The 14,834-nt window shown below is 43.8% G+C and overlaps 1 protein-coding gene across 1 annotated transcript; it reads right to left on the reverse strand.

The window, feature by feature from the left end:
• Positions 1–963: 963 nt before the first annotated feature.
• LOC133045579 (uncharacterized) lies at positions 964–12,693 on the reverse strand. Its single transcript, XM_061127766.1, has 4 exons — positions 11,322–12,693; positions 9,957–10,028; positions 4,523–4,653; positions 964–1,475 (listed from the first exon to the last, which is right to left on the reverse strand). Exons 3-4 carry the CDS (start codon positions 4,611–4,613, stop codon positions 964–966), a joined length of 603 nt encoding a protein of 200 aa, XP_060983749.1. The 5' UTR covers positions 4,614–4,653; positions 9,957–10,028; positions 11,322–12,693.
• Between the last annotated feature and the right edge of the window lie 2,141 nt (positions 12,694–14,834).

Below are 14,834 nucleotides of genomic sequence, written 5' to 3' on the forward strand. Positions count from 1 at the left end.
GCTCATGGCCCCTGCCCTCTGCCACGCTTGGCCATGCCCTTGGCACCAGCTGACCCCACGTGAGGCCTGACCTCCAGGCCCTCCGTGTCCTGGGGGCCTCACCCAGTCCTGGCTTCTGGGGACACAGTCACAGACTGTGCAGTTGAGCAGACCTGCAGACGTCACGCAGGGAGGGAAACTGAGGGCAAGAGGGGTGGGGTTCTGGCAGTGTCAGAGGGACATTGGCCAGAGGATCAAGGCTGGGTTCCAGGCCTTTATTCTCCAGCCCAGAGAACTGGGGTTTCCTGGAGTCCTCAGGCTGGGATAAGGTGTTTCAGAACCTCCACTTGCCACCTCCTGCCCAGCATGATCACATCAGGAGGCAGGAGTCACTCCACTCCTGGGAGGGCCGAGAGGCTGCCCACTGTCCCACCAGAGCATTGCCCAGCCCCTATTCCAACTAGGGAGGCTCTCTGCCCAAAGTATCCCTGGCCCCAGGCTGCCCTCCACCCCCCATCCAGATCCAGTTCTAACCCCTTCCTGATCAGAGCCCAGGCTGGTCCTCAATGCAGCCCTGAAGCCGGGGTGGCCCTAGATTGTGCCCAAAGACACCAGGCCTTCGAGTCCCACTCAGCCCGGCTTGTTCCTATCTCAGCCAAGGCCGGGATCCTTCAGGCTCTGGCTGGGAACTAGGCGTATTACTCTGCTGCTGACAGCAGAACCAAATTCTTGAATCCCAAAGAGTTAAAAATACCAAGATGTCTTGAGAGGTAAAGGGAGTTCTTAAAAAAAAAAAAAATTATGTGTCAAAATCTAAGTTAAATTTATATGGGGTTTGAAAGCACCGGGCATATTCTTGTAAGAACTCTGCCAAGGGTCCTGAGTGCCTCTAGGGGAGGCAGGCCAGTCTGGGCGTACTGGTGCCAGGCGACAATGGTTCAGCAAAGGTGCTTAGAGGGCGTGGTCAGGCGTATTTGCTCGGGCTCAAAAGGAAAATCGGTTATTCCCAGAAAGGATGTTTTTCAGCTTGCAGGTGAAGCCCCAGGGGGCAGAAGGGCTGGGAGGGAAGGCAGAGGCTTGCGGCAGAAGGGCTGGCCCAAGGGGGCTGAACGGTGGCAGAGCGCCTCCTGGCGGTGAGATGGTGACAGGAACTGCAGAGAACGGCAAAGGGCTCGGGGCTCCATCTTTGGCCCGGAGATAGGGCGGCGGAGCTGGGAAGGAGTTTCGGGAGCCAACGTCTTTCAGGGCAGCTTTAGGAGCGGGTGGAGGGGAGGCGTTCTGCGCAAGTGTGCTGGCCGCGTCCTGGGTGCTGGGAGGAGCACCCTGAGCGGCCCCGCGCTGAGATCTGGGTCCCTCTCCCGGCTTCTGGAGAGGAGCTGGCGACGTTGCGGGTGCGTCTGTCTTCTGGGGGTAGGTGATTTCTCCAGTTACCTCGTTTATCCAGAAAAATGTATCTAGAGTTTTCTTCCCGTGTCCAAATCGACTCTTTGACATAGCTACAAGGGAGAAAATAGAGACAACACAGGAGCGTCCTCAGTCTTCCATCCTGAGGACGGAGGGCTCCACCCACTGCATCAAAGGGAACCATCGGCCACTGGGCTTCTATAAACCACCTGTGCTAGCCCTCTGTCATCCAAGATGCTCCAGAAATCTTCCCAGGACCAAGAATAGACCTACCTGGAGGCTCCAATGAATTCTAGAAACTTTTTTTTTTTCTTGGTAGTACCCGTGGGTCTTATGGGATCTTAATCCCCAGACCAAGGATTGAACTCCTGCCTAGCAATGAAAGCACAGAGCCCTAACCACTGGACCACAGGGACATTCCTAGGTTCTTTTGTTTCTTAATTACCTTTTCAAATTTTAACATTTTAACGGAGTATACTAAAAAGTATACTTTAGGGGCTTTCCTGGTCCAGTGGTTAAGAATCCGCCTGCCAATTCAGGGGACACAGTTTCAATCCTTGGTCCTGGAAGATCCCATATGCTGCAGGGCAGCTAAACCTGCAAGCCACAGCTACTGAGCTTGTGCCCTGCACCAAGAGAAGTCACAGCAATGAGAAGCCCATGCACTGCAATGAAGAGTAGCCCCCAGTCACCACAACTAGAGAAAGCCCACAGCAAGGAAGACCTAGTGCAGTCAAAAATAAATCAGTAAAAATAAAATTTTTTTAAGTATACTTTACATCTTTATCTAGTTCAGATACGCTTGTGTGTGTGTGTTTGTGTGAATGCATGTGCTTGTGTGTGAATGAATACTAACAGTTTCATGAAATGTCAGTGGTTGTGTGCCATGGTCTCTGATATTTTCTATGCAACTGAGTTCCCCCATAATCTTTTAAGAAAATGCTCGTTGCCATTCCTGAAACTCATTTTATAAAGGAAGCAACAATGATTAAAGAATGACAGCTTCAAAAACGCTGTCTTAGATTAACAGGAAAACGGAGAATGCTGGACCTTCTACAAAGACGCCAAAAAAAATCACTCTTACAAATTTTACAAACACATGACCATGTGTAGTCAGTGGAAAGGCCCCCTAAAGATGTCCTTGCCCTAGTCTTCGGAACCTGTGAATATGTTTTATTATCTGGCCAAGGGAACTTTGCAGATGTAATTAAAATGATGGACCTAAATCTAGGGCATACTATCCTGTATCACCTGGGTGCCCCAACCGAATCACTTGGGCTCTGAAACATAGAGAACTTTTTCTCACTGGGGTCAGAGAGAGAGAACAGAAGAAGTAGAAGACAAACTAAGTATGAGAAGGATTCTACTGCCATCGCTGGCTTGATGACGGCAGGACCGAGTGAAGACCGTGAGAAGGAAGTCAACTCTGTCAAAATGAATGAGCCTAGAAGTGGATTTTCCTCAGAGTCTCCAGGTAAGAGCCAAGGATAGACAAAAACCTTGATGGCAGTCTTGTGAGACCCTAAGCAGAGGAACAAGCAACACTTGCCAGTCTCAGGCTCTGTGAGATAGTAAATGGCTCTTGTTCCAAACAGCTAAATTTGTGGTCATTTGTTACTGCGACAACAAACTCACACACCATGGGAACACTTTTCCAGGAACACTGCAAGAGGGAGGCTTCAAAGCTGATTCTTTCTGAGCTCAGGGTAAGCCTGCCTTGGTGTGGGCCTCTTGGCCAGTCTGGAGATTCCTCTTTCCTTCTTTCAAGATTGATAATTACTTCACTTTCATTAGAATGGACAGGGACTGTCACCCCTGAGAAACATCAAGTTACACTACCTAGAACGTCAAGGAGCTTTCAAGATTCTGACACCTACATCCTACATGAAGCTCTGATTTGCCCTCAGGCAGAGAGGATTTCTCCACCTTCCCCAGTGGTCCACAAGGCCATGGAGAAGTCAGCACACTCGGCAGGATTCCCAGAATCAGGGTTGTTTGTAGCAAAGGCACAATGGTTTGAACAGGTAGGGGCTGGCCAGGAGCTAGGGGGCTAAAAAGGTGTGAAGGATTTGAAGCTCACCTGTCAGAAGGTGCTGGAGGGAGGAGTCTCTGGAGGGAGCTTCAGAGAGAAAGGGCCGTAGAAGACTGGGGGCTCCTAGCAACCTTATTATTGTGTAAAGTGCTTCCCACCCTATCCCAGCCCAGATTCTACCTAGTAACCTCAACTCTTTCCAGCAAAGCCATACACACACCTCACCCCTCCTCCGGACCCCTCTGCCATAGCATCTGAGATGCCAACCTAGAAGTGTCCCTGACACCTGCCCTTCCCTTTCCCCGAGTTGCCAACTTGTGCCAGCTCCCCTGCATGGCTCCACAAAGCAGCATCTGTTTTCTCTAGGATACAAGCCTATAGACAAGGGGGCGTGTCCTCCCCTGGCAGGGTTAGTTCATGTTAGCATAGTGGATGCCAGGCTAGAAATTTCTCACAGATCTACTCCCTGCTCAGCTGGGCGTGGCTCACCCTTGGACCCAAACTTTCTCTGCGGCCTCAGCTCCCTGAGAACTAGACCTGTTCCCCATGGTGGCTTGTTTGCTGGAGCAACACATTTTTTTTTCAAGCAGGACGCATCGCTTCCTTCCTTTCCATACATCAGGAATTAATAAGTGCTGGCTTCAAATATCTTTTGGCTAATTTAATTTTCAAGGACCAGGGACTTCCTGGCAGTCCAGTGGTTAAGATGCTGAGTTCCCAATATTGGGGGCATGGGTTTGATCCCTGGTCGGGAAACGAAGATCCCACATGCCCCATGAAGGAGGGAAAAAAATTTCAAGGACCAAATTATGTCAGAATCAGACACTCTTTTTTGTGTATGTGCATGTCTAAATTTTTCCTCTTTCCTTACAGAGAAGAATAATTAGCTATCTATCTAAAGTCAATTCCCTCTTATTTTTTCCTGTCACACTTTATCTCTTTTCCCTCTCCTGAATATGTGAAGGATTTACTTATCAAAAAATGCATTCGGATGTTATATATATACTCTATGAACATTTAGGTTGGATGAAGCCAAAATTGTCTAAATAAGAAAAAGGAAAGAAATGTTACTAAAGTATTTCTATTTATGAACATTGGAAAGTATACTTGGGAGTTTCCGGGCTGGTGGACACATGGAAATGCTGGCACGTTGGTCATTCAGACAGGGCATGGATGTTACCGTGTGAGTCTCTTCCATCTGGCTGTTCCTGGGTTATATCCTATAATAAACCAGTAATCTAGGGAGGAAAAAAAGTATATTTACCTAATAGCCTTTGTAACTATTAAGAAATAATAAGAAATTAATTTAAAAGAAAATCTGCTTTGATTCAGTCTTCACTAATTTATCATTTAAAAACATGTTAACACAATATTTTGGTTTGTCTAAGACCAAAATTAAATTTCTCATGGTTCAAACTTCCTATATTTCTTATACTGGTTTCATTAGTTAAATATGTTTCCATTATATTCCATTCTATAACTTAGTGGAAAGTAGGCCTCATCCAATCCATTGAAGACCTGAAGGAAAAAAAAAAAAAGCTCTCATGACTGTCTTCAGCCTGTAATATCAGTCTTCTTGTGCCTTTGGCCTCCAACTTAGACTAGAACTACAGTAGCAGCTCTCCTGAGTCTGGACTTCTCAGCTTTCATAATAATGTAAGCCAATTCCTTATAATAACACACACTCTCTCTCTACACATACACACACACATACACACATATTGTTGGCTCCATTTCTCTGGACAACCCTAATACAGTCTTTTTAAATGACTACATTAGTAGAGGTTCCTTTTTTGTCACCAAACTATTCTGCTAATTCTCAGTCCTTTCAGCATACACTTAAATCCTGTTGTTAGCAATTCCCTTGCATAGATCTAGTTTTCTTTTCTTTTTTTTTTTTTTTCAAAAAGACATATTTACAAAATGTTCATATTTTTAAAGATTGCAGAAATAAATTCACCCTTAAAAATAAAGACTGCTCCTCAAAATTAAATTTCCCAGAAATTATAAGTTCACAGGACTAAAACAATTGCCCTTGCCCAGGCACATTAACCAGCAAAAACAGAGAGGTATATATTTACACTGGTAGCAAAGGTGCTTTCCTCCACAAGTTGCCTTGGAGGGTCCACGTGACAGCACAGGGTGAGCGCTATGACTGACTGAAGACCTTGATGTCATAAACGCCAGGTGCCAGAGAATAAAAGGAGATGGCCGTGGGGCAGGGAGGGGATGACCAGACTTCAGCAACTCTTCCTCCTGGTTCTTTCCTTTGAAGTCCTCCTTCCCTCAAGCCCACTGAACATGGCCTTCGAACCCACGTAGCATTCTAGTCCCAGGCCCAAAGTCTTCTCATTGCCCCTCAACTGGACCCACCTTTTTCACCCAGCGTCTTAACAGCTGAATAGCTGCTCAGATCTTGAAACCTACTCCAACCTAGAAGGTAAGGGCTTTCAGTGACCAGGAAGGATGGTCACTTCATACCTCCTAAAAGAAATAGAACTCACAAATGCATAGGAAACAGCCTTTGGCAAACAAGGGTGTCACTTATTTAGACCAGGAGTGGACTTGGATATATTGGACTGAAGCTCTGATCAAACCTAAAACTGAACTTTGGGCAGTTTAGGAGACCTTTCTTGTTCCTGGAAAAGCTTCTTAAAAGCTGTACTCCCACGGGGCATGGGGTTAGTTCATCGAAGCCCAGGGACCACAGGGTTCCTTGCCGAGTGAGGGGTGGATCCCTCCATTGCCCACTGATGGAGAACTCACCGAGGTTTTCTCTCCCCTCCTGTAGATGTCTAGAAGTCAGGTGGGGTCAAAGAACAGGCCTCTACCCACATTTATGTGGGTAAATGAAGTCACAGCACAAGTCACCTACCCCACGTGGAAGACAGATCCTCCGGCACTGTCTCCTGATTCCCTGCTGAACCTGACATGTGAACCCCCATCTGGATGTGGGGCTGGGGATGTGGTTGCCCCCTGTCCCAGAGGCCCACCTATTGTCCCTACACAGACACGGGGTCCAGCGTCACCCCCTGCTGCTGCCTCTCCAAGAAAAAGTGGCCCAAAGAGCCCTGGCTACTCTCCAGGTGCTGACCAGGGGCCTGTTACTCTCAACAGACCTCCATCGCTGCCAGATACAGGGCCTCCTCTGCTCTGCAAGCCATCCACACCACCCCCTCAGCCACTGCCCGATACATTCCCCTCCCCACAAGGCACTCTCCCAGCGCAGGGGCTTTCCTACTTCCATGATTTGTCCCTGAAGCTGACATCCTTCAGCCCCGAGAAAGTCATCTTCCAGGTTGTTAGCCTCACTCACAGGATGCTACACAGGATCCTCAGAGGCCTCCAGCCTGACATAAATCATGACCTGGTTTGATCTTTAAAATTTTCTCAAAATCTAATTTTGGAGGCTTTCTTCAATTCTTTTTATCATTATATATACATGTAATTATTTTAGGCAATTAAAAAAATAACACCCAGTGTGTCAGTCTTTGTGCTCCTATGTATTTTCTGTTTCAAAAAAAAAAGATATGATTAGGAAAATGATGAAGATATACACTGAAAAAAAAAGGCTGGGACCTAGAGTCTTTCATTTCAGTGGTCCTATAAAGAGCGAAGCCTTCTACTATTGAAAAGGAAAGGAATCCAAAACACAGGGAACATTCAGTGGTCTCTGCTACACCAATGGCATATGGAATCTTTAAGAGAGTTGGAAACACAAACACAAGGGAGAAGAAACAACAGAAATATAAAGCAACCAAAAAACAAAAGATAAAATGGCAGTCATCAGTCTTCATATATCAGTAATTATCCTAAATTTTAGGTGAATTAAATTCACCAACCAAAAGACAGGGTGGCTAGACGGATTGGAAAACAAGATCCCATTATATGGTGCTCCCAAGAAACTCAGCTCTAGAGATAAATGTAGGCTCAATGTGAAAGGATGGCATACTCCAAGCAAATGGCAGCCGAAATAAAAAGTGTGGCCGTACTCACCTCAGACAAAATAGACTTCAAACCATACAAGGTTAACGAGAGGCAAATATAATGATCAAAGGCATGATTCACCAAAAAGGCACAACATGTATTAATATATAGGCACATAACATGGAAACACCAAAAAATATGAAACAATTAATAATATAATTGTTTAAAGGCAGGAAAGGGGAAATTGACAGCAACACAGTAATTGTAAGGGACTTATACACGTCACTTACATTAATGGATAGATACTTCAGACAGAAAATCAACAGGGAAACATTGGCCTTAAGTGAAACATGGAACCAAACAGACCTAAAACTATATATAAAACCTTCCATCCAAAAGCTGCAGAATACATTCTTCTCAAGTGCACATGGAACATTCTCAAGAATAGACCATGTGTTAGGACACAAAAATTTATTCAGTAAACTTAAGAAAACTAAAATCACATCAAATATCATATTCAATGGTGAAAAACTGAGAATTATCCCTCTAAGATCAGGAATAAGACAAGGGCCTACTCTCACCATTCTTTTCAACATGGCATTGGAAGTCCTAGCCAGGGCAATTAGGCAAGGAAAAGAGGGAAAAGGCACTCAACTTGAAAAGAAACAAGTAAAACTTTCACTATTTGCTGATACCATGATTTTGTATATAGAAAACACTAAAGACTCCATTACACATGAAAAAACCTACCAAAAAAATAAACAAATACAAGGCCTTCCCTGGTAGTCCAGTGGTTAAGAACCCACCTGCCAATGCAAGGGACACGGGTTCAATCCCTGGTCTGGGAAGACTCCACATGCCGAGGGGCAACTAAGCCCATGCGCCACAACTACTGAAGCCTGCTAGCTCTAGAGACCCTGATCTGCAACAAGGGAGGCCACCACACTGCAAAGCCCACATACCACAATAGAGAGCAACCCCCATTCGCCACAACTAGACAAAGGCTATGTGCAGCAATAGAGACCCAGAGCAGCCATAAGTAAATAAATGAAGCATTTTTTAAAAATACAGTAAAGTTGCAAGGTACGAAATAATATATAAAAACCTGTTGCATTTTTGTACAGTAACAATGAACCAGCAAAAAGACACATTAAGAAAGCAATTTCATTTACAATCACAACCAAAAAAAATAAAATATCCCTAGGAATAAATTTAACCAAGGAGTAAAAAACTGAAAACTATAAGATACTGTTGAAAGAAATTGAAGACACAAAGAAATAGAAAAATACGTCATGCTCATTGCTTGGAAGAAGTAACATTGTTAAAATGTCCATATTACCTAAGGAAATCTACAGATTCAGTGCAATCCCTATCAAAATCCCAATATTTTTCACAGAGGTAGAATTAAAAAGGTCCTAAAATCTGTATGAAACCACAAAAGATCCAGATAGCCAAAGCAGTCCTGAGGAAAAAGAACAGACGCAGGTGTCACAGTCGCTAATGCCAGGTTTTACTAGAAAGCTAGTAGTCAAAACAGCATGGTATTGGCAGAAAAATAGATGCTTAAGACTCTCTGCTTCCACTACAAGGAGTGCAGGTTTGATCTCTGGTCAGGGAAGTTCGGCACACTGTGAGGTGCAGTCAAAAAGAAAAAGGAATGTGTTGGAGAGAATGTAGGAAAGAAAGAATCATATATTGTTCATGGGAAAGTAAGTTGGTGCAGCCACTATGGAAAACAATATGGCAATTCCTCAGTATATTATTAGAATTACCATATGATCCAGTTCTTCTGCTTCTGAGCACTTATCCAAAGAATATGGAAATATAATTTTGAAAAGATAAAATGCACCCTATGTTCATTGCCACAGCATATACAATAAGCAAGATGCGGAAACAACTGAAGTACCCATCAACACAAGGATGTGCTGTATATATATATAAAGATGTGGATAAAGGATAAAGATGTGGTGTATATATACAATGGAAATATTATTCAGTCATAAAAAGATGAAATCTTGTCATCTGTGACAGAATGGACTTTAAGGGTATTACACTAAGTGAAATAAGTCAGATGGAGAAAAACAAAATACAATTTTATTCATACACGAAATATAAAAAAACAAGAATAAAAACAGATACAATCGCTTCTCGGCCTTTTGGCTAAGATCAAGTGTAAAAACAGATACAAAGAACAAGCTGGTGGTTATCAGAGGGTAAGGGTGAAAAGGGTAAAAGGGATCAACTGTATGGTGGATCAAAACTAGACTTTTGGTGGTGAGCACACGGCAGTGTATATAAAAGTAGGATTACAGTGCTGAACACATGAAACTTATGCTATAAACCAATGTTGACTCAATTTTTAAAAAATATTCCATGAATGAATGAATGAACAAATGAATGATTACTCCAACTACTGTGACCAACGATAAGTGAAAAGTCATCCCAGGACTGAAGCTTCGTAGTGTGTGAACAAGACATCTGAAGACAGGAAAACACCAACTGTTATTGGACACTGGATTACTCTAGCACTAGCGACTAAGGCTTACCACTTGGAACATTCCTCTACAATCCAACTCATACAGGTAAAATCATAGTAATGAGACTTTCTACTTACCTGAGATAGCTCCTTCTGATGATATTGCAGCCACCGAGCTTGGTTTCAGGACTCCAACTAGACTTTCTTCTTCTTTTTTTTTTTTTTTGGAAGAAAATTAAGTCTTATTTATTTTTAAAACCAAACCACTAGGAAAATATATCACAGTCTTGAAACAGCAAACAGACAATATTATTAAGTAATAAGTCGGTAAAAAGATAAGGTCCTTATCAAAATAAGGTGCCAGAACTGGGCAAGAATGATGCATGTAGCAAAGGCCCTGGTAAAAGTGGTATTTGGTAACGGAGGGCAGTCCCTTTATCGCTCTAAAGGAGCTAAAGCTCACCCCTAAATTGTTTACTTTTCCTCCCTTGACTTTCTTGCTGCCAGGGAAGTGTCTCAGTAAAGCTCTGTTATTTCGGGGCAAAGTAAGCAACACTGGGTTTTGGCTTTCATTCTGTTTCATGAAAACCAGATTTTTCCAAAGCCTGTACTTCACAACCTTCTTAATTAAGCAGCCAACAGTTCCTCTTTCACTGTTCATTCCTGAATATGAGCATATAACACTGTCAAAATCCCGTTTCCCTTCAAGGGTGAGCGTCACTGTAGGACTGCCTTGTCGCTTGCCTGACTTTGCTGCAGGCTGCCCCAGGACTCACCGTGGCTGCCAATGAAAGGGAACACTTGCTTCCCTTACCAATGTGATACCACTTCTTATATTTTTGCAGGGTCTCCAGGCTGGAAGATGCAGTGTGAAAATATTAAGAAATACACAGCCACATCTTGGTCAGAAATGACTATCTGCAGGGACCCTTTCAAAGTTTTTATCCAAACTTCCTCTCCCAACTTTACATCTTAAAGTCATGCCCTTGTCTATAAAACAAAACCAAGCAAAACAAAATCCCTAGAAGCCCCCTGTCCCTTTCTAAATTAGTGACTGCATGAGTTTTATTAATTTGTGGGAAAAGTTGTAGTGATCCTTCTGGTAAACAGCAGGTGGGCAACAAACCGAAACACCTCTTCTTATACTCCACTAGACCATAAGCAGGTTAGATGAACCTGCCAGCCTCTTGGCATCTATGCAGTAAGAGAATCTGGTACCTTGAAGGGCCCTGATGTGGTACAAGGGAGCCTCCCTGTTGCCAAGAGAAGCACTTGCCACATGAAATTCAGGCTCACAAAAAACCTCCTGAGCTATCAGTGACCCAAATTTTAGCACCGCTTTTTTCCATTTCACTTTCTAGGATTGAAACACAAAGGAACCAGCGTTCAGAGCAAAGAAACACAGGCCTTAGACTTGCTGCCATCCTTAATTTCCTCATTCATCAACTTTCCTTAAAAGACCCAAATCCCCATTCCTCTTTTTAAATCGATTCCTGCCCTCACCCCTGGATGGCCACTAGCAGACAGCTATTTCCCAATGGCTGAGAGAGACTCCTTCATCTTCCTGGTCAAGGTTGGGATGAGGTTCACTTGGTCACGCAGGTCTCCAGCCGCCGCTCCACCTGCAGCTCCTTACTCCCCACATCTATTGAATCTTTGGCTTTGTCACTGCAATACATAGAGTGCACCGGGCCAGGCGGTCCTGGAACTTCTCCAACTCGCTGGTCACCAGGGCCTGGGCTTGAGCCAGAGATGCATGGCAGTGCTCAATGCACTGGTGCACTTGCTACACGGACGCCTGGCTGTCTTCGCAACAGCCGGCGCAGCACCAGAACATGAGGCCCTGCATCTTCTGGATATCTTCCCTCTCCAGACACTTCACCATGGAGTCCACTGCCTCCTGCAGCCAGAACTGTTGCAGCTCCACCATGGCAACCCGCGCGGTTCCTGGCTGCACCAGCGCCCACGTGGACTCCTGCGCACAGGCTAGACCTTCTTATATGTAACTTTTTTTTTTTCCCTCACATGATTTTTTAAAAAACATTTAATTGGAGGCTAATTACTTTACAATATTGTGGTGGTTTTTGCCATACATTCACATGAATCAGCCTTAAGACACAAAAGTTCCCGCTTATGTTCACATTAGACTGCACCTTGACAGAACGAGCTTCTCAGCTGTGGATCTGATAGAAAATTTAAATGTATATAATCAATTGTAAATGGACCAAGAAGGAAAACCTGTGGATTTTCCCAACAACTTTATACTTCTATATGAATAAGATTCATGTGTCCAACTATTACGTGGAAATGTCTGCATGAATCTAAAAGCATATTTCTCTTGGGTTGCTGAGGTCAGTATTTAGTATTGTTCTATATACACAGTGACTCCTTGGACTGACTCTCACCAAGGGAGAATCTTCCATGGCCATTTTAAATAAGCCACAATGATGTATCTGAAGGCAGTCTGTTTTCTGCTCTCATTCAAATCTTAAGTTGAAGAGGGAAAACATCTTAGACCAATTTTTTCTACCTCTATTCAACATATTTATCAGATTCTTTAATTCACACCAATAGGAACCACCTATTGAAACCATTAATATCCTATGAATCTTAACCAGTACACCTAGATGCACATTCTCCTTAACTTAGCTATCTTATACAGATTTAATAGTGAAGGGCATGAACTGATGTGCTCCCAGGTCATTTGGGCAACAAAGATAGCTCAACCATGAATGTAAATGGAGGCATCCTTGCCTCTTTAATTGACTCTAGGACTCCACTGCCTGGTTTCCCCTGTGCTCTGCTGGGGTCTTATCCAGGTCACTGCTCCATTTGAGGCAAATGTGGATTCTGTGTTGTGTTTTCTTAAAGTCACTGCTGCTGCCGCTGCTGCTAAGTCACTTCAGCCGTGTCCAACTCTGTGCGACCCCATAGACGGCAGCCCTCCAGGCTCCCCCGTCCCTGGGATTCTCCAGGCAGGAACACTGGAGTGGGTTGCCATTTCCTTCTCCAATGCATGAAAGTGAAAAGTGAAAGGGAAGTCGCTCTGTCGTGTCCGACTCTTAGCGACCCCATGGACTGCAGCCCACCAGGCTCCTCCATCCATGGGATTTTCCAGGCAAGAGTACTGGAGTGGGGTGCCATTAATTTATTAATTTATTGAACCTTGTAAAATAAATGTTCATGAAGAATACTCTTAACTGTGTTCTTAATTTTAAGAAACTCTTCCTGAGACTTTTACTGAGTTCATTACAGCAAGGTAAGGTCAGTCAACAGCTATTACAAGGTCAATGGGTAAAACCAACTGATGACATAATTCACTCCTTTAAGTGACCAATTGTCTACAATTTAACACAAAATTTCCTCAACAAGTATTATCCATCTCAAAATTTTAAGTCAAATATCCTAGGAATTTTAAAAATAATTCAGGAAAGTTGCATCATTTATTAGATTATCTTTCTGCTTCAAACCTGGCCTTCTAGAGATGCTTTGTGATGATGGGATTGGAATTCTGCAATCCACATCTCTGCTTTGCCTGCTGGTTTCATTAGGTTCTGCAATCAATGAGTATGAGAGAGAAGCTGCAATACTGGACGATGTGATGATTAATTTTGTGTGCCAGCTTGTCTGGGCCACAAACATTTGGTCAGATGTTATTCTGTTAGGGTGTTTTTTGGATGCAATTAACATTTAAATTAGTGGGCTGTGTGAGTAAAGTAGATTACTCTCCATAATGTGGACAGGCCTGTTCTAATCAGTTGAATGCTGGAATAAAACAGACTGGCCTTCCCAGGCCAGGCAACAAAGAATACTCTAGCAGACTGTCTACCAACTTCACCCACAACATTAGCTCTTTCAGGTTCTACCGCAAACAGCCTTTGGGCGGAACTGGAATATGGGCTCTCCTGGATCTCCAACCTGCTGGCACACTCAGCGAATTTTGGACCACATGAGCCAATTTTATTCTATATATACATACACACACACAAACACACACACACACATCCTATTGATTCTGATTCTCTGGAGAATCCTAACATAGGAGGAAGAGGAGACTTGTTCCTTCTTGCCTTTTGTGGGCACTGCTTTCTGTTCCCAATGCTTCTTCATTCTGGGGCAATTCCTTTTGGTGGCAGCAGTAGAGTCCGGCTGTGCTCTCCTTCTCATAGGTCTGAACTCAGTTCCACAGGGGTCCACTTGCAATGTCTACCTAATGTTTTAACAATTCGAACCACTCCTCTTGGTTCCTGCTTTGTAGCTTGCCCTGTGGAGGTAGAATCAATATGATACCACCATCTCAACCTGGTTCAGATGTTGAAACTAATGACATCACAACATATCAAAAGGTTATGAAAAAGTTTATTATTCACATAATGAAGGTCCATGGGGACAACAGGACAGGTACCAAAGCCACCTGGTTTGCCTTGGTAAAAGGAGGGGTGAGTGGCTCTGGTTTTTATTGTGGTTAGGGGTAAGGATTCCAGTACAACTAAAAAGGTCAGGGTTTGCATAAACGTCATCTTGAAAGCTGAGAGGGTGTGCTTGGGATTTCTTTTCAGCTTGTCCAGATGTGAGGCAAAATGTGGGCAGGGCTTGAAATCCGTCAGTGGTCAAACATCCACAATGAGGCCAGATTCCATCTCAGCTGCTCCAGTCGTAGGTGGTAGCTCCTCCTCACAGTTACTACCTCCATGATACCTTAGCTTTCTCTTTTCACCTTTTTACTTAGACAGATCTAGCGAAAAATTCTCTGAAAATTTTTTGTTAAAATAACTGACATGGTTTCTGGCTCCTGACTAGAACCTGGCTGATACAAAACCTCTTTGCTCTTCTTAGCTGGCTTAGCATTAACTTAAAAAGAAGGGTGGTTGGTGTATAAACCTACTCACCACCCTAAAACAAAGCAATGGTTGACGAACCATCTTCCATCCACAGGATCCCAGGCTACAGCTTCTGACATCACTTGTTTTTAGGCAAGGAGGAATTAAAGGAGACATAGCTTATAATACCTTTTAA

The sequence above is a fragment of the Dama dama genome, chromosome 24, assembly GCF_033118175.1.
Source record: "Dama dama isolate Ldn47 chromosome 24, ASM3311817v1, whole genome shotgun sequence".
Classification (NCBI taxonomy): domain Eukaryota; kingdom Metazoa; phylum Chordata; class Mammalia; order Artiodactyla; family Cervidae; genus Dama; species Dama dama.